This window comes from Mesoplodon mirus (assembly GCF_964341445.2).
Source record: "Mesoplodon mirus genome assembly, chromosome: 19".
Lineage (NCBI taxonomy): Eukaryota > Metazoa > Chordata > Mammalia > Artiodactyla > Ziphiidae > Mesoplodon > Mesoplodon mirus.
Window position 1 is genome coordinate 4,302,612 of NC_138995.1, and position 21,040 is coordinate 4,323,651.

At 50.8% G+C, this 21,040-nt stretch overlaps 1 protein-coding gene across 1 annotated transcript in view; it reads right to left on the reverse strand.

Moving 5' to 3' along the window:
• CRISPLD2 (cysteine rich secretory protein LCCL domain containing 2) overlaps positions 1-21,040 on the reverse strand; it is a 66,429-nt gene that overhangs the window by 24,987 nt on the left and 20,402 nt on the right. Inside the window, exons 4-10 of the mRNA XM_082607685.1 lie at positions 18,316-18,448; positions 17,750-17,865; positions 13,851-13,951; positions 8,440-8,580; positions 6,169-6,229; positions 2,428-2,494; positions 1,810-1,940 (exon numbers count right to left, since the gene is read on the reverse strand). Of these exons, the coding sequence (XP_082463811.1) occupies positions 1,810-1,940; positions 2,428-2,494; positions 6,169-6,229; positions 8,440-8,580; positions 13,851-13,951; positions 17,750-17,865; positions 18,316-18,448 (750 nt within the window). The remainder of the gene's footprint in view (positions 1-1,809; positions 1,941-2,427; positions 2,495-6,168; positions 6,230-8,439; positions 8,581-13,850; positions 13,952-17,749; positions 17,866-18,315; positions 18,449-21,040) is intronic.

Sequence of the window (21,040 nt, forward strand, 5' to 3'; positions counted from 1 at the left end):
CATTATCAAAGTATTAAAACAAATTTGTGTTAGCGTAATAGCTGTGCATCTTTATTAACGTCTTGAAAACAGACTCTAGCGGCAGGCCTTCTAACTACTGTCATTTGGGGATCATGACAGCAGAGACTGTTTCAAGGCGTCTCCATCACGTGGATTCCTACCCGTGAGACAGTTGCTGGCCCTACGAGTGCTACTCAGATTGAGGGCCAACATCCATCACAGAAGAAAACACCACGTTGCAATTAGAGGTTAGTAAAACTAAAGCTTTCATTTGCTTTGCGTTCACAGACTCCCCGACTCTAATTCTAAGACGTGAAGAACCCCACTCTAGATGTAAAGTTGGCCATGGGAAGGGACCAGAAATGGATTCAGGACAAGGGTCCCAGGCAATGCAGGACCTGAACCCTTGGTCAAGCCCACAGCTCCATCGGTGGCGGGGCTGAGCTTCATCAAGGCTGGGGTTGAGGTCACCCAACCGATCTCTCCATGAATATTTTCTTTGCTTTCGTTTAAACTTCCTTGTTCTCTTTTTGTTTACATAAAATCCCCAGCTAAGACAGAAGAAGGAATATTGCAACACTGCCCGAAGAACCAGGCCTTTCCAAACAGAATGACTCACGTAGTTTTTGAAATGTTCTGAGTGGCCTCACTATTTGGAAGGGACATGGACATGCCACCTTGTAACTGTCACAGGAGCATCTGCTGGGTGCCTTCCTGCTGCAGACCCTGGGATGGGCACTGACACGGGGGTCCCTGACATGCTGCCTCGTGGTGGTTTAGCTGGGTGTCCGCCCCGGGTCCTGCCGTGGCCCTCATTTATAAATGAAAGTACTGCCACCCTGACGGGATGAAGAAGCCAGCCCAGGTCACGCAAAGGGAGAAGTCAGAGCCAGGTCTGTTTGACCCTAGAGCCCCCAGTGGGTCCCACCAGCTCCTGGTCACCTTATGCCTCAGATGCCCTGGACAGATCAAGACACAACCTGCCGTGGTTCTTCACGGTCCCCCCATCCCATCAACCCCCAAAAGTCAGAATGGCGAAGGTGGTCTGCCCCGTCAGCCATGCACATACCTTACATGAAAAACACCTTGCGAAAACAAGTAAGTATATTTAAAAAATGAAAAGCCTCGTTCTCAGGGGGAAAAAAAAGTGCCAATCAAGAATTAGCCTATGGGGTGGGATAGGGAGGGTGGGAGGGAGGCTCAAGAGGGAGGGGATATGGAGGGGAGGCTGATTCACTCTGTTATACGGCAGAAACTAACACACTATTGTGAAGCAATTATACTCCAATAAAGATGTATTTAAAAAAAAGAATTAGCCTACAAACTCAAAGATAACATCAATCATTACTGAAGTGTCTGAAGAGTTCTCAGGGACAAGGAAGGGAGAAAAAGCAGGATTCAGAACTCAGATTGCAAGACTGTATGCTTTTGAAGGTCATGTACCTAGATTATCTCCGGGAAGTGGGAATGAAGAGATTAGTATTTCTTTATTTCCGTTTTTCTGTATCTTAATGGCTATGTGTACATTTCATAATTAAGAACAGTGTTCATTTTAAATACACAATAAACTTTCCTAAAACCTACAAAAACAAACAAGAAACAAAACTCAACCACATTAAACACACACACCGAAACCCACTGGGATGAAATAGGCTAAAGGGCCAATGGGGACGATTTCTGAGTTATGGGATTAAGGTCATCTTTACTGTTTTCCTGCTTCTTTATATTGTTCAGTACTTTTCAAAGTTTTGACAGTACTCTCATAATCAGAAAAGAAGTTTTCAGGAACCCTGATCACCAAATAGTTACCTCAAAGACTGCACGCCGTTTCTCTCAGACTTGACGAAAAAGGGGACCTTCCCATTCCTGGTGACGTCCACCAGGCCTCCCTTGTCGTCCAGGACCCCGTAGTGAATGGCGGCCCGGCAGATGCTGGACGCCTGCGGGGGACAGGCCAGATTGTAAGTACATCTGAATTCATCTTTGTCTGCGATCATTTCCAGAAACATCCAAGATGTTTGTCCTCAACCCACAAAAAGCCAAAAAGTCGGGCCAAGGCTCACACCACTTCTCACTCTGACTGCACTCTATAACATGTCTTTGTTCCAGGGGGTGCTTATCTTTAAGAACTCATCCGAGTTGCTTTACAAACTAAGAACAGGGACAAACAGCCCTTTCTCCCCATCCAGTGGAGCATTTAATGCTCAGACTAAAATGGAGACTGGTCTGCTCGAGGGTCATCCCCAGTTCCCAAAAGTGGCTTCACAAGTTTGTGACCCTAGAAACACACATGGATCAGCTCTACAAAAAGGGGGGTTTGACTAAGGAGTGGAAAGAAAATCTGTTCACCTGAAAACCAGCCACCTGCTTTTAAAACATAGACAGGAGTCCACACAAGCCATTTAAAGAAATGCTGGCCATACTTACACTTTCATAAAAGAGAGTCCCAAAGAGCTTTGCCCTGTTGTGCAGGCAGCCTGCTGGGCACTGGTACCTGATGCAGAAGAAAGAAGATGATTTTCAGAGGTAAACACGTTCATGAAACCTCATCATGAATCTATTGGGGTTTTTCCCTTCAACAGCTCTATTATTACATATAGAAAAGCATCAGTGATACAGCATGCATTGTTTTGGAGCAAGTGGCAATTCACCCAGGCTGAAGTTTCTAGTCACACAGACACAACTAGATTCAACTTGACCTCCTTAAAGACTATTTTCATGTGCTTCAGGTTCAAATTGAATAGATGGACAATTCTATGAATAGATAGACAATTCACAGAATAAAGACAAGTGGCTTCAAAGGCACCAAAAAAAATCCTCAGACATCAGTCACCGAAGATGTGCAGACTGAAAGGAGGTGGCATTTTCCAGGCGTCAAGGGTTTTTTAACAGAATAAAACTAAATGATGGTGGTCATGTGCACAAACAACAGTTAATCTTTCCAGAAAGCCTTCAAAATTCATATCCCTTAAACCATAAGCAAAACGGAAAGACAACCTCTGCACTGGGAAAAAATATTTGCAAATGATGCTACCGACAAGGGATTAATTTCCAAAATATACAAACAGCTCATACAGCTTAATATTTTTTAAAAAACCACAAACCAATCAAAAAATGGGCAGAAGACCTAAATAGACATTTCTCCAAAGAAGACATACAGATGGCCAAGAGGCACATGAAAAGATGCTCAATATTGCTAATTATTAGAGAAATGCAAATCAAAACTACAATAAGGCATCACCTCACACCAACCAGAATGGCCATCATTAAAAAGTCTACAAATAAAAAATGCTGGAGAGGGTGTGGAGAAAAGGGAACCCTCTTGCACTGTTGGTGGGAATGTAAATTAGTGCAGCCACTATGGAAAACAGTATGGAGGTTCCTCAGAAAACTAAAAATAGAGCTACCATATGATCCAGCAATCCCACTCCTGGGCATATATGCAGAAAAGATGAAAAACTCTAATTTACAAAGATACATGCATCCCAATTTTCACAGCAGCACTATTCACAATAGCCAAGACAAGGAAGCAACCTAAGTGTCCATCGACAGATGAACGGATAAAGAAGATGTGGCATATATATATATATATATATATATATATATATATATATATATATATGAATATTACTCAGCCATAAAAATATAAAATAATATCATTTGCAGCAACATGGATGGACCTAAAGATTATCATCCTAAGTGAAGTAAGTCAGACAAAGACAAGTATATGATATCACTTATATGTGGAATCTAAAAAAATGATACTAATGAACTTATTTACAAAACAGAAGCAGACTCACAGACATAGAAAACTTATGGCTACCAAAGGGGAAAGCAGGGGGAGGGATAAATTAGGAGTTTGGGATTAACATCTACCCACTACTATATATAAAACAGATAACCAACAAGGACCTACTATATAGCACAGGGAACTACACTCAAAATCTTGTAATAACCTATAATGGAAAAGAATCTGAAAAACAATATATGTATGTATAACTGAATCACTTTGCTGTACACTTGAAACTAACACAGCACTGTAAATTAACTATACTTCAATTTTTAAAAAAATTCATATCCCTTGATTCTTGAATCTCCCAAGCAGAAAGACAGAAAGTCAGATCTCCATGTTATTCCAACCATTTGTAATAGGAAAAAACTGGAAATAAGTCAGCAGGTGTCAAAGGAATAGCCAAATATATTTCTGTGTGGCCAAATGTCAGAGTATTATGCAGCCAGTAGAAGTGAAGTTTTTGAGGAATAGTTATTGACTTTGGAAAACCTTAAGTGAAACCAGTAACACACAAGATCGCCTAACAGTATAGCCTAAGCAGTATTAGCCTGATCAGTGCACAGAAACTACATAGAATGGTTACTGATATTCACGAGATTCTGGGACACTTATTCTTTCCTTTATACTTTGTTTTGGTTGTTGTTTTCCTGAATTACAATGAACAAGAATACCTTTCAAAGTCAAAAAAAAAAGTCCAGTAAATATTATTTTTGTAAAAGCACCACGTACAGAAAACTGACGTGCCAGATGGTGGGACAGCTTCCAGGAGCTGCACCGTGAGCGTTCTTGTGGTTGCAGGTGGGCTGAGTTCTATATCTTGACTGGAGGCATCTCACAGTCTTCCTGTGGACAGACCCTGCCTTTTCCGTGCTTGGGGAGGGTCCCCTCTACCCCCAACCCTGCAGCTCTTTTGATGCTAACAACAAATGCTCTCCAGACCTTGTCATTTTTTCCCCACTGAATATTCAGGCGTGATGCTCTTGTAACAAGCTTGCGGTTCAGAAAGGCACATCACCACCAAGGGGCAACTCGGGGGCGTTCCGGGAATCCCAGACCTGTGAGTTTGCAGAGTGGAGACCCCTCCCGGTGCGAGGGGACAGACGGTTGTCCCACCACCCTCACTGCCACGTCTTGCCCATCTCACCAACAAACTGCCTGGTTCTACTTTTGTAGTACCTGCTGGCCCATCGCCAGCTGCTCGTGGGATGACATATGAGCCCCTTGAACATCTGAGCCTGGGCTGCTCTGTCTGTCCCAGGACACTCCTGCCAAAGTCTGAGTGATGCATTGTCCTGGCAAACCAGATCCCAAAGTCCCCGTGGTATAAAATAGGACCCTCTCTTTTAGGTAATACAATATACCTTCTCTTTTAGCGTGTGCTTTAAAGAACACGATTCAGGGTTTCCCTGGTGGCGCAGTGGTTAAGAATCCGCCTGCTAATGCAGGGGACACGGGTTCGAGCCCTGGTCCGGGAAGATCCCACACGCCGCGGAGCAACTAAGCCCATGCGCCACGACTACTGAGCCTGCGCTCTAGAGCCCACAAGTCACAACTACTGAACCCGCGTGCCACAACTACACTACTGCCCGTGCTCCGCAACAAGAGAAGCCACCATGATGAGAAGGCCACGCACCGCAACAAAGAGTAGCCCCCTCTTGCCACAGCTAGACAAAGCCCGTGTGCAGCAACGAAGACCCAATGCAGCCAAAAATAAATATAAATAAAATAAATAAATGAAAAAAATGCAATTCAGCTTTAGATAAATGGATGCCAGAATCCATAGGAAGATTAAGGGCCCCTCCACCGATAACACAGTTTCCTGCCGTGAACCTGAGGATCTACATAGGGCCGCTACACCTGTCGGCCACTCACTGCCAGAAGGAACAGCCCAGCAGTTACATTGCCAAAACCAAGCTTGTTCTTCTTGGCAGATGTTTTTCAACATCTGAAATGGACAATACTAAGTGACTCCATCAGCTACATAAATTTGTTCAACACTGGGGACACGCAGGCTGCTCTTTGTCTGGTGGGGCCCCTCGGGAAGCAGGCCGACTTGGATTCCACAGCAGCCGTGCTGGACCCGTCCACGGCCACACCTGCCCTAACGATGCCGCAGCCCCAGTCGTAGCCGGCACAGAGCTCTGGGCTAGCCTGTGCTAGCTCTGGGGTAACCCCTTCATGCAGAGAGATGGGAGGGAGCCCCCAGCCTCACAAAAACCTCGGTCAAGATCTCCCTGTCGATAGCACATCTGCTGCTGGCACATCTGGCATTTCTACAGATGTAGATCAGGTGACAGATCATGATGTGACCCATGACGGAGAGCAGGTGCTTCGGAGGGCTGTAGGCGGCGGGACAGGGATGGGCCAGGCCTTACCTGTTGCACGTGGACCCTTTACACTTGTCCTTCATCTTGGTGTCACACCTGACGACTTGGGCTAGGAGAGAAATGCAGAAATACTTGTCAAGGCGAGAAGTGGGAGGACGAGTCTGAGTTAGAAGACCCCATCCCCCCCTCGGAGGAACTCTCTGGAACGTTCTGGAATCCATGTCATAACGAGAGCAGGAGCATGGCCCAGTGGCTGCAGGCTTAGGGTGAGGTTCAAATCCCAGATCCTCTTTCTAGTAGCACTGTCACCTTGGACACCTTACTTCCCCTCTCTGAGGTTCAAATTCTGCTTACTAATCGGGGTGAGTACAGTATCCACCTCCAACGGTTGCTGTGAGCCTTAAATGAGAAAGTAAATGTAGGCTTGGAAGGGAGCCTGGCACACTAAGTGCCCCATAGCCTCCCAGGGCTCTGGAGGGCGAGCCTTGTCCAGCCCGGTTGGCGGGGACACAGCCATTCTCACCAGTGTCGTCTCCCCGCCCCCAGCCAAGATGACTTTGCCAAGCTTTCCTTTTTGGTTTATTTTATAGGGACATATCAGAATCTTGCAGTCGTGTCACAGTTTGACAGAAAGACATATTACTTTGTGATGTTACATTATTAAAGAAAAAAACAACTGAAGTGTTTGGAATTTCTGGACAGACAAGAACATCAGCGTATTTCCTGGTCAAAGAAAGCCACAGCTGACTAAACAGGCAGGAAGCCCAGGAGAAAGACATTTGAAGGCCCAGAGGCTAGAGACTGGTGGGGGCTGAGGGCAGGGCAGTTGACAAAACAGCAGAGGATTTTTGAGAAACATGGCCATGAGCTGGCCTCCTACTCGGGGGTGAGTCCAGTTTTACGCTGTGTGAGGTTTGGAGGGAAAAGAGAGACACCGGTGGGCAGAGAACCCACACTTGGTGCCGTGTCTGTAAGAAAATGTCCTCCAGAGCCTCAACCCTCCAGTAAAGGTGCCGCATACACAGGTGAGCAGGGGAGGGGGTAATCGGAGCCGGGCAGGGGAGGGCAGAAAGAAAGGAGTGAGCCCTAGCAGGCGAAGCGTCTTGGGAGACCAGGGAGAAGAAAGAGGGACAGAGGTGTGCGTGAGAACACTAGACATCTGGGGACTTCCGGAAGTCTCTGGGAGAACATGCAACTTCCGGCCTTAAGGGGGGTGTCGGAGGCAACTTGATGGTGAGCTCAAAGCACAGCTGACGCTGGGTGGCCCCCGTTTACTGCGAATAATCCCCACAGCAAGCTGACAGAGCTGCAACAGCTCTGGTAAGGAGATGCGTGAGGACTAACAGATGAGAACGTTGACATACAGCCCAGGAGGTTTGTCCCAGGTCTAGAATCCACGGCCTTGTTCCTTAGTAATTGCTGCAGTTATCCTTTGTCAAGAACACAATGCCGGGCTTCCCTGGTGGCGCAGTGTTGAAATCCACCTGCCAGTGCAGGGGACACGGGTTTGAGCCCTGCTCCGGGAAGATCCCACATGCCGCGGAGCAACTGAACCCGTGCGCCACAACTACCAAGCCTGCACTCTAGAGCCCGCGAGCCACAACGACTGAGGCTGCCCACCACAAGTACTGAAGCCCGCGCACCTAGAGCCCATGCTCTGCAACAAGAGAAGCCACCGCAGTGAGAAGCCCGCGCACCGCAACGAAGAGTAGCCCCTGCTCACCACAACTAGAGAAAGCCCGCGTGTGGTAATGAAGACCCAACACAGCCAAAAATAAGTAAATAAAATAAATTTAAAAAAAGGAACTCAATGCCTCTTGTAAAATATGGACATATGAAATGCACAGGTCCATATCTCACTGATTTAAAAAAATGCTGACAGAGGCATCACTGCTCCCACTTTACGGATGAGCACATCAAGTCTCAAAGAGTCGGGTGACTGTCTGAGTCACAGGGCTGGTGCATGATGACCACGGGAGCCGGGCTCCACGCTGCACGTTCATTCTCCCTTTGGGAGCCAGGCACTTCCAATAGGAACCCAATTTCAGCCCAAGTCCTCTTTGAAAGGACAAGAGAAGGTCTAACCTTAAAATACCTGCCAGGGGGGAAAAGGCCACCCAAGCACAGCTCCTATAATGCTTCTTTTGAACATTTTTTAGAAACATCTTCAGGTTGTGCATTTTGCAAGCTACACCCCACCCTGTTCCCTGCTGTTTGTCGACTTGGAGACCTCTCAACCCACCAGTTTCCCTCCTCTGCCCACCCCAAAGAAAGGTGCCCCCTCCAGAGGTGGCTGGCAGAGGGCAGAGCCCCACTCACTCATGTAGTTCACGGTGGGGGCTTTCTTGGGCTTCGTGGGTCTGATCACCCTCGGCTGGACCCAGATGTGCTTCTCTTCAGGAATGGGGGCCATTTCCACCTCGTTCATCTCGTCCGTTTCAGGTTTTTGGTCGTACGTCTCTTAATAGTGAAGAGGGAGAGAAAAGCAACATGCTGGGATTCAACCAAAACGCATTTAGGAAAAAATAAAGAAGCAATTTGGAAACTCAAGTTGTTTGAGGTTTGGCTTCACAAAGGGTCATTTCAGTGGCAAAGAGAAAGTTACATTTCAGGACAGCGGGGCCAGGTGAAATTCTCCCCGCCAAGGGGCGATGGATGGCTCTCTGCTCACTGTGTTTGCTTTGGATGCAAGAGTGGCTGGGCTGAACAGAGGTTAGAAGGCCCTGGCGCCCACCCCTGGATCATCAGAATGGTTTCTTGTCCCGTCTCTGTCCAAGGAAGCAGCTTCAGGAAGCTGCCTCATCCTCTGACCCCAAACCGTAGCTGTCTCCGCTGAGGTGCCTCTGGCCCTAGGTTCTCACTGGAGGAGGGGTCCGCCTCATTTACACGCCGTCATGGCACACGAAGACCCTCATCAATGCTCTTGGACCCCACTGCCCCTCACCGCCAGCACATTATGCTTCCTTCTCCACCCCTGCAGGCCAAGATCACTTAACCTTTCTCTGCACTGAAGTTTCGAAGCCCAATAACATTGGAACCATCATCTAGAACGAGCCAAAGACCCAACTCTTGGTTAAAAAACTTAGTTCTTCGGGTCCCAATATCTTCCCCACCCAAATATTATTATTTCTCCAACCATGACCATGAGCTTCCTGTTTCAAAACATTCTAATTCACCGCATACATTGCATTTATTAAGCATCAGTTTATCTTCCAGTTTTCATCATGAAAGTCAACTATTAACCACTCACTGGGATCTGCAATCAGGCCAGCTGGATACCAAAGCATGAATTCCAGCCAAAGTAAAGCAAAGTATTGCTGTTTGAGTTTGCTTGAGCACCCTTACCAAAGAAGAATCAGTGCGCAACTCTGCTGGGGGACCCCCGCCCCTCCAAGGATGTCTGTGGACCCGAGTTGGAAACCCCTGCCTTCCAAGCTCCTCCGGTGAGAAAAGACAACAGATGTGTCTGGGTAAGAACGATTCCAAGGAGCAGGAATGAAGCGCCCTCGCGGCCTCTCTGTGTCAACGGATTAAAACTCAAGTCCCATCACGTGTTCACCAATCCCCAGCCTCATCCTTCTTCTGAAGAGCAACAACTTTTCTCCAAAAAGCAGACCAAGGGTTTGTGTTGATACAAGACATTCAAGAATATGAAGGGCAAGTGACATCTTCTCTGATGTTTTTCAAGGCTGGGATACTCTGCAGCTGTTTCACTGGCCGATTCCTCACGGCACAACCACTACCCTGACCCATGAGGAGGATGGACAGGATTTAAGCCGGAGGAGAACAGCAATCCTGAGTCCCAAGTTCATTATCAGAGCTCATGGACCTCCGTGTACTGCCCCTGGATGGCGTGCTCACCACCACCCACCTCCCCCACCAGCTGTAAACTCCCTGAGGCCAGCAGCCAGCCTGCTTCACACCACACTACACCCAGCTCCCAAAACATAGTAGCTGCTCAACAAAATTTGCTGAGTGAAGGATGATCAAAACGCCCAGCAAATTCTGTCTTTGAACTCTTTTGGGAAAAAAAAAAAAAAAAAAGTCCCAGCAAAGCTTAAAGACATTCAGGAAGGGAATTCTGAAAACATCATGCATAGCCAAACGCTATAGGTGAAATCTTTATGAAGACGCTGGGTTTGCAAACACCACTTGGGACCCAGCGGCTGTCTCTTGTCTGTCTTCCCGTCAATGTGGCTATTCAGGTTTGTCCTTCACTGAAAGCCAGAGCTGTCTCTGGAATAAGCTGGGTTTTCTTCCACTGGCCTTTAGGATTTTTATACCTCATAATCGTAGCTTTATTTAGCCAAATATAGTTGGGTAAAGCAGTCTAAAGCATTTGAGGGCTCACTATTTAAGAAAATGGGTAGACGGTCCTCGCCCTCAGACACACACATGAAAAGTGGAATGCTTACCCAGAGGACGGGCTGTATTTGATCACATCCTAATTAAGATACCCTGTGTGGACCAGCATAGGCCTGGGGAAATTCCGTGCCCAAGTTGGCTGCAAGGTTACCCTGTGCACCGTCCAGCTCCGGACCAGGGCTCCCAAGGCACACAGCATTGCTCCATCATTCTGCAGACTCCCACCTGGTTCCATAAGTGGGGACGAAGCTCATAACTAATGTCAAGCTCTCACCTCATCCTCTCATTGCCCTGGGAGGCATGAGCAGCCCCATTTTACAGACGGGAAAACCGAGGCTCAGAGAGGCTATGTGACCTGCCCAAGCTCACACAGCTGAGAGTCGAATTACCTTTCCCCAAAGTCCACACCCTTCATCGCCACACAGGGAAAGGCTGCAGGGATGGAATCTTCTCTTACGGTCTATCCTTATCCCTGTTCCATCTCCATTATAGGTCAAGGCCTTGCCAGGCACACCTCAATAAACGCTTATTAAGTAGCTTATGCAGATAAGCTGCTTTAGAAGAGACTTTCTGCATGGTTAGCTAAGAAAATCGGGATGCCTGCCAAGCAAAGTTGGGCATTTTCCACCAAAAATAAAGAAACAAGTCCAGGAGGCTTCATTGGGTGGGTTAACCAGCATCTAGGCTATCTTTGTGTGCATTTGTTCTTTGAAAATGACCCTCTGTGGATATCGGGGGTCTGTTTATTCAGACAACATACAGAACACACCTACTACGTGGCCCTGGAGGACCGGGAGTGAACCAGCAGTTGCAACTACAGGTGAATCAAGTTCAAGGAGAGTCTGGGTGCAGTAAGAGCACGGAGGCAGGTGGGCTGCCTGTCTGTGGACTCAGTGAAGTCTCCCTGGAGGAGGTGTGACACCAGAGCTGTGTTTCCCGAGAAGAGAAGGGGTCTGCCAGGATCCTGAGATGGATGGGGCCCCCAGGCTGGGAGAGGGCTCCAGGTACCTCCCAGGTGAGGAAGAACCCCATGCCAGGTGATAAGCGCAGTCATACCTCCCCACTCCCACCTCTCCAAGGAAGTAATGAGCTGTGTTCATAAAGCACTGATTATGTGCAGGCTGCTGTCCTAGCAACTCACATCCTCCTTGTTGCATCCTCCCAGCAAATCATCTGCGGGAGAGCGATGTCATCACGCTTACAGATGGGGAAACCGAGGCTCAAAGAAGGCAAGCAGTGTGCCTGAGCACACACGTCCAGGAACGCAGAGACGCCCCGCTCTGCCTGCCCTGCACCCTGACAGCCTGCCTTGTGCGCACACGGAGCCCCCTCCTAACGCGAGAGCCAAGGGGGAGCCCCAGTGGGCATCCCTCCCTCACGGTCCCCAAATGAGCACTCAGGATCTGATGGGGGGATTTGCCCCTCTGGGTGACTGGACAGCAGCCACAGGACCTGCCTGAATGGGGATTTGCGACCTGATATGCCTGGAGTGTCAGCCTGCATTCTTCTCAGCCCTCCTACGACCCCCAGGGGCTGACACATCACCCCATTTTCACACAGGAAGACTGAGGCTCAGAGAGATGAAATGCCCTGCTCAGGTCCTCACCGCTGGAACATGTAGGGTTGATATTCCTCAGGCAGCTGTGTCGCACTCTAAAACCCACGCTTGTCCCACGAATCCAGGAATCGGAGCTGGGCTATCTGGGAATATTTCACTAAGGACAGGTGTGGGCACCTCCCTCTCGAAGACAGTGAAGAGGTGTTGCCTGAGAGGGGGTGGGAGGGCAGGAGAAACTCCATCTAACAAATGCTTACAGAGCCCCTGCTGCGTGGCAGGCACTGCCGGGACCTGCACATCCCTGTGGGCCCCTCTGCCCCACAGTCTCGTGACCACGATGCCTCATCTTCCAGGCCTTTGCACATGCTGTTCTGCCTGCCAGAAACACCCTTCCCTTCTCTCATTACTAGGCCATGTCCTCTTCCTCAATAGCCGCCTGCTTGGGAAGCCTTCCCTGACCTGGCTGATGGTGGATACTCCTGCTATTAAGCCCTGAGGCATCTGTTACTTCCCCTGAAAGATGCGTGTCACTCCTCGGGGCAGTGGCCCCGCTGGACCTCATGTTCCCGAGGGCAGGACCGTGACTGTCGGGTCCCCATGGTCATCCCCATCCCTGTCACCTAGCAACGTCCTGGCACACAGCAGGCGCTCAGTACACTCACACTAAATGCACCGACTCTCTCATCTGAGCCTGAGATACGTCATGGAAGGCTGGAGTTATCATACCCATTTTGCTGATGGGCAGAGTGATCAGCTGGTTTGAGCAAACAGCCTCCAATCATGGAGAGCCAGAACCAGAAGCCTCATGTCCAGACTTTGGGTTGAGCCCCCTGAGTTTCCCCCGGAGGCTCAGCCACCCGCATATAACTCACGACCCAGGGGACCAGCACGGACTGGACTGTCAGATCCTTGCTTCTCCCCACCTGCAAGATCCCCACGCCCGTCCTGCAGTGGGCAGAATCGGTAGCGAACAGCAGGCCTGGGAGGGTCTGGGAGCCCCACTCTTCACCCCGGAGCCCACTGGACTGATCCTGCGTCGCCCCCCCGCCAATCCCACCTCTCCTGAAAGACCCCTCTCAGCCATCACGAGACCTGTTGATGGAGCCACGGGAAAAAAAACACATCTCAACCTCAAAGACACGGTCAGCTCCTTGGCGGGCTCTCCTCCTTCTGGGACGGAGCCGGAGGAAACAGTCCCAAATGCCAGGAGCACTTGAGGCACGAAAAATGTGCATTATTCACAGGAGCGGGGAATGTGGGAACATTCTGAGCAGCAGGCAATAAGCAAATGCTGGCATCGCCGGAAAACACGGCCTTTGAGAGCTCCGGCTTGGCCTGCGCTGTGGGGTAGGGGAAACAGAGGTTTCTGACGAGTAAGGGCTGGACGAGCTGCACACGCGGCTGGGTGGCCGGCGGGGGACAAGGACGGGCAGGAGGGGCTCTGACAACCCACAGGGGCGGCCCCTGCCCGGCCTGCAGCTCGCCTGGACCATCAATCACGTGGCTGTTTTAAATTCCTTGTTTGCTGTCTGTTTTATACCAAACTCTGAGCACCAAGAGGGCAAGGATGCCTCCCACGGGAGACGCCCACTGGGGGGATGTCCCAGGGGCAGCCGTATCCCCGGGGAGCTGGGGCTGAACCCTGAGCCCAGAGATAGGGAGGGGAGGAGGGGAGGGCCGAGGGTGAGGGCAGGAGGGACCAATTTCCCCCCCAAATTGTCCAACTTCCCCGTTTCACGTCAGCCACTCTGTGACTCAGGGACTGGAGGGGACACCCGTTCCAAAGGGTTTTGAAGTCGTTTCCTACCTCGGTAACACAAGTTGCTCCTGCAGCGGCCTCCGTAACTGGGCGGGCACTCGGAGCAGGGCCGGCCAGTTCTGTAGGGGGCTTCTCCGATCCAGTTCCCCCTGAGGACAGACCAGAAACACCGTCAGGGGGCCGCCACGCCAGGGCCCGGGGGGCTTCTCTCTCCCTTCTGGAGCCTCTCGGGACCCCAGACACGGTCAGGGAGGAAGGAAGGTGTGAAGAGGGAAAGGCACCTGCCCTGAGCCCCTCCTGTGTACAGAGTCTAGAGAATTCCAGAAGAATCCCAGTTGGGAGAAGCATCCTTCTCCCTGCACCTTTGTCCTGTGGCCTCACACAACTCTGAATGCTGTCAGCCACCCCCAGTTCCAGCCCCGATGCCTCTGCACTGGAAGCTGCTGGGATCCTCTGAAGCCATTTCTCAAATGAGTAAAGGTCAGCCTGTTCCAGGGAGTGCCTCGTGTTTACCACATACCTACCTGCTCACTCCATCCTTCCAACACCCCAGGAGGGACGTGCTGGAGTTCAATCCTTTTTCAGAAGAGGAAACTGAGGCTCAGAGAGGTTAAGGGACTTGCCCAAGGTCACACAACAAGGGAGTGGGAGGGCTGGGATTTGAACCCAGGCCGTGGGGCTCAGAGCCTTTGACCACACTCTGCTCTCGGGGCTGGGACCAAGGTCCCTCTGGGCATTACAGGTGCCATCCGCCTGCCTTTGAAGTTCCCAGGGCAGGAAAACCAGAGGCCGGTCAGTGGGATTTCTCCAGGGGCCGGGTTGCAGGTGGTGAGTGGAATTCCCAAGCCCTTCTCCCAGCACCTGGGCCTTTAGCAGCACAAGCTGGAGAGGTGAGTGATTGGGAGCCAGTCTCCGTGATTTGTTCTAGAAACTTCCTTCATGGGTGCCCCGTCACCTGTCTGTCCACTCAGGAAAGAGATTCGCGGCCCCGAGCCTGGGCCAAGCATGGCCGAGTGGTGATGAGCAGACTCCCGGGGCTGGACCTGGCCCTGCCAGCCAGGTGACCCCAGCCAATGCCCCTCGACCCTGAGCCTCTGACCCCTTCTCTGTAGTGGGGTGATCATGAGATGAAGGGGGCGACTGTGTGAATGCCTCCGACTGGGGCCAGCCCCTGGTGACGGCAACATGCTCTCTGAGCATCTGCTAAATCAACATCCTCATTGGGTGACGTTTCTGACGGCTGTCCAGGGTGGCCAAGGAGGGGTCCTGAGAGTGATGGCCAGGAGACAACTGCAGAAAACACACGCTCTGTTTGGCCCCGGACGGCTCAAAATAGCGCAACGGCATCACCCAGGGCCACGTGGGCATCGGGCCTGGGGATGGTGGGAGGGGGGCTGGGGGTACTGTTATAATCTGCACCCACAGATGGCAAAATAACATCCCCCACCAGGCTGCAGACCCTGCTCCGCTGAGCACCTCTGCCCCATGTGCAGGCTGGCTAGGGGCTCACGGGGGGCTTCAGGATGACCCTCCCAAATGGACCATCACCAGGCAGACCCAGGGTACCCCAGCACCTGCCCTGTCACCGGGTGGGGCTCAGTAGGTTTCTGCAGACCCTCCGGGCTTCCCAGACAGGCTCCTCCCCTCCCCCAGCCAAGTTCACCAGCACAGGTAGGCTCCACATTTCCTCAGAGACAAACCAAGTCTCCCACACAGCTGGAGCAGTAACTCTCTGGGTTACCGGTCGTGGATGCGGGCTGGGTGCTAGGCGTCCTGTAGACGGGCAACCTCCCCGCTCCCAACAGCCCCAGGAAGTGAGCACCCTCCCCCCATCCATGAGGCCGTCAAGGTGCAAGACCACCCCACCCCACCCCCTCCCAAAGAGACCTGAGCCCAGACACCACCCCAGGGCCCACCCTCTCAGCCACTGCCCCCTGCACGGCCGGGGGCTCGGATTCTTGAAGAAAGAGGCTGTGGACATCACAGAAAACCACAAAGACATCTGAAAAAAACTGCCCACCGAACACACAACACCACGGACGAATCTCCCAGACACGGTGTTGAGAGGCAGACGGCAGGCACAAGAGGGCATATCTGTCCATTCACAGGAGGGTCCGAACCAGACAGACTGACCGATGGGGAGGGGTGTCAGAATGTCAGCCACTCTGGGGGGCATGAGGGAGCCCCCCGCTTCCAGCCTGGGGCCCTGGAAATACTCCCTCCCTTGACCTGGGTGCTCGTTACACAGGTATACATAAAGCATATACATACGCATGGACTGAACGTGTGTGCCCACCCCCGCAATTCGTATGATGAAACCCTAACCCCCTAACGTGGCTGCATTTGGAGATGGGGCCTCGGAGGAGGTGATTAAGGTTAAAGGGTCACAAGGGTGGGACTCTGATAGGATTAGTGTCCTTATAAGAGGAGACAGAGAGCTCAATTCCCCCTCCCTCTCCCTCCCCCCCAACCCCCAGCACACACTGAGGAAACACCATGTGGAGACACAGGGAGAACATGGCCATCCGTGAGCCAGAAAGAGACTCCTCACTAGAAACTGACCCTGCTGGACCCTGACCTGGACTTCCAGCCTCCAGAGCTGTGAGAAATAAATGTGCATTGCTCAAGACACCCGATCTGCGGTATTGTGTTACAGCATCCTGAGCTGACTAATACACGTCTATATGTGTGAAAATTTATCCAGCTGTGCTCTTAGGATTAGTGTACTTTACTGTACACAAGTCATTATTTTTTCAAGAAAGCGGTAAAGACTAAATAAGGGAAGAATGGTATTTCTGGTTGGATCTTCTAGTGTATTTTTTAATATAAAGACTTAAATCAAATGATTCCTCGCTCCCCACCTGCCCCTCTGCAAGGAGTTCCACCATGGGGACCACCTTACTTCTCTTCCATGGGGCTCAGGACCCTCCCATGGATGACGTAACCCCCCTGCCCTCATCCCTGTGGGCTGCTTGAGACACCATTACCACAGGCATGCCAGATGGTTTACAGAGAGTTTCTATTTTCCTCCCAACCTCAGCGATTCCCTCTTCATGCTACCTCCTCACGGCCACTCCTGATCCAACCCAGTAAATGAGGTCATTCCTGTTTCATGCAGTGATGGAGAAAACATGCCTCAAGGGCACACTGCGTGCAGGGCCCAGTGCTAGGATGGCGGCCAGCCCAGTGGCCAGTGTGCAAACCGTAGGCTGTAAACTGGGTGAGCCGGTCTCTGAGAATCAGCACATACTTGTCTGATGAGCAACGGAGGTGAATGAGTAAAGGGATAAGTGATACGTTGATGACATCGGGATGCTGTCAAGAGGAAGAGGGACTATGACCTAAAGGTGTGATGAGGTCCCTTCTGGAAGGGGAAATATAAAGATGCAAAAACTAGGACTAGCATGAATACCAATTTTTTAGAGTGCTATCTGCTGCATATTTTCAGAGAAAAAGAATCTCTATGACAGACCCCACTGGCTGCCCAGCCAACTACTCCTGTTTCTGACTTATTCAAGTAGCCCCAGGGGATGACTGGCAAAGCCAACTGGGGCAATTTCATTGGTCAAAGCCAACTGGGGCAGTCTTGTTCCCCCTTGTCCATGAGTGGTCTAGTTCTGGCCAATGACATAAGGAGAAAGTGGGCCAGGGGTGAGAAAAGCCTAAGGAGACAGGCCTTTTCTACCCTCCTCTTCCCTTCTGTTGGGAAGATGTGATGCCTGGGGCTCTACAGCCATCTTGGGACCACGAGGAGAGGACAATACAGCAAGAAGACAGAAAGTTCTCATTGACATGCTGAGCTATTAAGCTAACCTAGATGCACCAACCTCTAGATGCCTTGTTAGGTGAAATAATAAAGAGATTTTACCACTGAAGCCAGTTTTAGTTGGGTCTTCCATAGCAGGCAAACACACCCCAACCCATAAAACCATGTCACTTGTTCTTACTTTGGAGAGTAATTGCAGACGAGGTAGACCGCATTCTCCCAAACATCTCCCCAGACATTCATCCTCTGGCAGGTGTTCACAGCACAGCCAATCTTGGTGGTTGTGGCCCAAACTATCTGAAAAGATGACATCCATACATCTGAGCTCAAGGGACAAATGACCAGGGTGACATAATCTGGTCTGGATCCATAAGGTGCTGGCACTAAAGGGGTGTGTGGTGAAGAGGTGAAGGACCAGATTCTTCCCCTAACCCATTAAAGATCCACACATTTCTTTAAAACAAAAGCAAAGAAACAAAAAAAAGAATAAAAAAACACACAAGGAAAATTCCCCAGCAATGTAAAGCTGCCATAGAAGTTTCTAGTGCTTACTCTCAGTTTCCATATTTGTGAACTGGCCACAAACAGCCTGGCCCACCAGCTATACTTTGAGTGGTGCTGAATTAAAGGAAAAAATTAAGGCAATGATAGAGCAGAGGTTTTCTGACTGGGCAAGTCCCACAGGGCCAGGTGAGTGACAGTGTTTGGGGGTGCCAGGCTGAGGTCACACCTGATCTTCAGCCTTACCTGTGTGTAGTGGGTGCACATGGCCCCAGAGCACCTCTCCGGACACCAGGGGTTGCACTCGTGAGGGTAGGGGTAGGTGTAGTCCTTCACCTCGTCATACCAGGACTGCACGTGGAAGCCAGGAGAGCGATACCTGCAGGGGCAGATCAGCTTGTTACGTGCCAGCCACCAAGCATCCAACGACAGAGACCCCCACTGGCAGCACTGCCACCCATGGGGCAGCTGGAGGGGGCGCTTCTTTGGGCCAACAGCCCCATATCCCACCCAGCATCTGTTAAAAGTGCTTAAAACCCAAATTGGCCTCCTCTGGGCTCCAGGAGTGTCCCTGGGTGACCTACAAGCCACCAGTGTGTGTGGGAAACTTTAACCTGGCTCCCGGTGAGTTCTTTTTTATGTTAATAATTATGTATTAACTTTCACGTACGTTTGGGGAATCCCATATTTCACAGCTATTACCGCTTAAGACAAATCCCATATTTCACAGGTATTACTGCTTAAGACAAAACTGAAGGTGTGGGCTTCCCTGGTGGCGCAGTGGTTGAGAGTCCGCCTGCCAATGCAGGGGACATGGGTTCGTGCCCCGGTCCGGGAAGATCCCACATGCCACGGAGCGGCTGGGCCTGTGAGCCATGGCCGCTGAGCCTGCACGTCCGGAGCCTGTGCTCCGCAATGGGAGAGGCCACAACAGTGAGAGGCCCGCGTACCGCAAAAAAAAAAACCAAAAAACTGAAGGTGCAAGTCCATTTAAAGTCAATGTAGAGAAAAACAGTCAGTAGATAACTGAACAGATCCTGCCCAGATAACTGAACTGTGGCAGGGGAGGATCAGGATGTTGGGAGACAGCTGGCTATGGCGGACAGGGTAGACAGGTCCCTGTCTGTCTGTCTCTCTCTCTCTCTCTCTCTCTCTCTCTCTCACACACACACACACACACACACACACAGCCAAAGAGCAGCCTAAAGCCTCACGTTTCTGTAACGTCATGACCAGCTTCGTTCCTTGGCTGCCTGGGGACCCGAGGACTCAGACTCAAGGAAGAAAACTCATTCAAGACACAGGAACCCACAGGTGTGCAGAGCCCTGCAGTCAGCTGGGCAAACCCTTGTACCAAGCTCCCCTTTGGGATTTTATCACCTGAGCCCTCCCTCATCCCCAACCCTGAGGAGTACGCCCCCAGCCACTGCTAGTGGCCACCACCCCCTCGCTTCAGCCCTGTCTGCCAGGTTGGCACCGGGAAAGAAAATAAACCAGACTGGAACCCCCAGTCGCTGTCACCAGCAAGCGTAAACAAAGCGGTTTCAATAAAGAGAACAGATGTGGTGGGGACTGGTGACTTCTGAGGGCACCGTGGGGACCCGGGTGGTTAGAAGTCTTGTAACAATTACTGTCAGGACCCAGGGAATGGTGGCGGTCAGTGCCGCGGCTGGAGAAGCAGCCTCCCTTCCTGGGGCCAGCTCGGGGCAAGAGACACACGCAGCAACAGAGCTCTGGGGCCACAGGGAACCCGTCACCAGTGTGTCTATTTCCCTGGAACCTCACAGCCAGGCTGGGGTGGTTTTGGAAAGAGAACAGTTGGCTGCAGAGGGGTCTTCAGAAGAGGGTCTCTTTTGTAAAGTGAGTTGGCAATATTCATCCAGAAGAGGGACAGTCTCTGTGTCCTGGGACTCATCAGTCCTACCCCTCAGAGGTTTCCTACTGAAATCATTCAAATGAGCCAAGGGGGAAAAGAAAAAAAAAAACCTAGCTACAAGAATGCAATGGCTTGGGCTTCCCTGGTGGCGCAGTGGTTAAGAACCCTCCTGCCAATGCAGGGGACACGGGTTCGATCCCTGGCCCGGGAAGATCTCACTTGCCGCGGAGCAACTAAGCCCGTGCGCCACAACTACTGAGCCTGCGCTCTAGAGCCCGCGCTCCACAGCAAGAGAAGCCACTGCAATGAGAAGCCCGCGCACGGCAACGAAGAGTAGCCCCCACTTGCCTCAACTAGAGAAAGTCCACGTGCAGCAATGAGGACCCAACACAGCCAAAAAAACCCAAAAAACAAATAAATAAATAAATTTTAAAAAAAATAGAATGGCTAAATTCCAGTCTGTCAACTTCGTGGCCCACAGGCAGCCTTGACGAGGCGATAACCTTGACAACTATGTAACAGAAAATTGTTTGATGTCGTATGAGAAGGAAAAAAAAAAAAAAAAAGAATTAACCGCTGTCCTGGCCACGATTACAACTACGTGAAAACATGCCGGCCCAGAGCCAGATGCAGCCCAGAAGCCCAGGAACATGCAAATTGCTGAACCGGGGCAGTGACTCGATGGGTTTGGTTCCCTTTAGACATTTTCTCTTAATGCTGTCGCAAGACTGACTTCATAAAAGCAGAGGAGAATGCTGGGTTGCTGTGGTTCCACGAAGTCACACCCCTGGACCCATGGTGACACCTGCCCGGGTCCTTCCCGGAAGGGCACTGGCTAAAGGAAAATGCAGCTGCTCGTGGCCCCAGTACACTCCACGCTTAAAGAGCTGGAAATAGAGTAAATGGGCGGCTGTAGGCAAGCAAACCCTGACCTGTACTTTGAGGGGCTGTTTCCAGTCCAGGCCAACTTTTCAATAAGTGCGGCACAACGAAAGCAGACCCTGGGCCCCCGGGCCCCCATTCGGAGGACTCGTGTGCACAGCACATGGTCAGTGAGTCTTAACCGGTCAGAAGACATTTTGTCCATTTCCTCTA